Genomic DNA, 1,014 nt, shown 5'->3' with positions numbered 1-1,014 from the left:
GCCGCGCCCTGCCTTCCAAGCTGCTCCCCTTCTTGGTCTCACTCCAGCTCTGAAAGTCCTAATTCGGGCGCTTCAGCACTACGGACAGCGCCCCACCCACGCCGGGAGCTGGGTCTGTGGGTGTCGTCCTGCGGGAAACTCCCAGTGGAGCTTAACTCTGATAATTCTCTTTTTTTCTCTCTTATTCCGCCCTCTGCCCACCTCTGTACCGCAATTAGCGCCCCCTAACATGCGACTGCCGCTGCTCGTGTCCGTGGGCGTCCTGCTGGTGGCTCTGCTGCCCTCCCCGCCATGCAGGGCCCTCCTCAGCCGGGGGCCCATCCCGGGTGCCCGGCAGGCATCGCAGCACCCCCAGCCCCTGAGTTTCTTCCAGCCGCCGCCGCAGCCCCAGGAACCCCAGGCTCTGCCCACCCTACTCCGCGTTGGGGAGGAATACTTCCTCCGCCTGGGTAACCTCGATGAGACCCGGGCTGCTCCCCTCTCTCCCGCCGCCTCGCCTCTCGCCAGCAGAAGCAGCAGTCGCCTTTCTCCGGACAAGGTGGCCGCCAACTTTTTCCGAGCGCTGCTGCAGTCCCGGCGCCCACTCGACAGCCCAGCGGGTCCTGCGGAACGCGGCACGGAGAACGCCCTCGGCAGCCGCCAGGAGGCGCCAGCCGCCAGGAAGAGGCGATCCCAGGAACCTCCCATTTCCCTGGATCTCACCTTCCACCTCCTCCGAGAAGTCTTGGAAATGACCAAGGCCGATCAGTTAGCGCAGCAAGCTCATAGCAATAGGAAACTGTTGGACATTGCTGGAAAATGAAACGGTGCGTTTGGCTAAAAATATTCTGTATTTAGCACAAAAGTGAATTAAAAAATCTAAAAATTAAAAAATAAAAATACAGTATTCTATACCATAGCATTGGTCTGATACCATTTGTTTATTTTTATATAGATTGAGATGTAGAGGATGTACAGCAAGAGCGCCCAGACTCCTTAATTAGCATGCACACAGTGTATTCATATGCAGTAACG

At 57.2% G+C, this 1,014-nt stretch overlaps 1 protein-coding gene across 1 annotated transcript; it reads left to right on the top strand.

Annotated features, from left to right (window-relative positions):
- Positions 1–229: 229 nt before the first annotated feature.
- CRH (corticotropin releasing hormone) lies at positions 230–802 on the top strand. Its single transcript, XM_068984152.1, has one exon. The coding sequence runs from the start codon at positions 230–232 to the stop codon at positions 800–802; it is 573 nt and encodes a 190-aa protein (XP_068840253.1).
- Positions 803–1,014: the final 212 nt, after the last annotated feature.

This window comes from Capricornis sumatraensis, chromosome 11, assembly GCF_032405125.1.
Source record: "Capricornis sumatraensis isolate serow.1 chromosome 11, serow.2, whole genome shotgun sequence".
Lineage (NCBI taxonomy): Eukaryota > Metazoa > Chordata > Mammalia > Artiodactyla > Bovidae > Capricornis > Capricornis sumatraensis.
The sequence above is the reverse complement of the archived record's forward strand: the minus strand, read 5'-3'. Positions and strand labels throughout refer to the sequence as shown.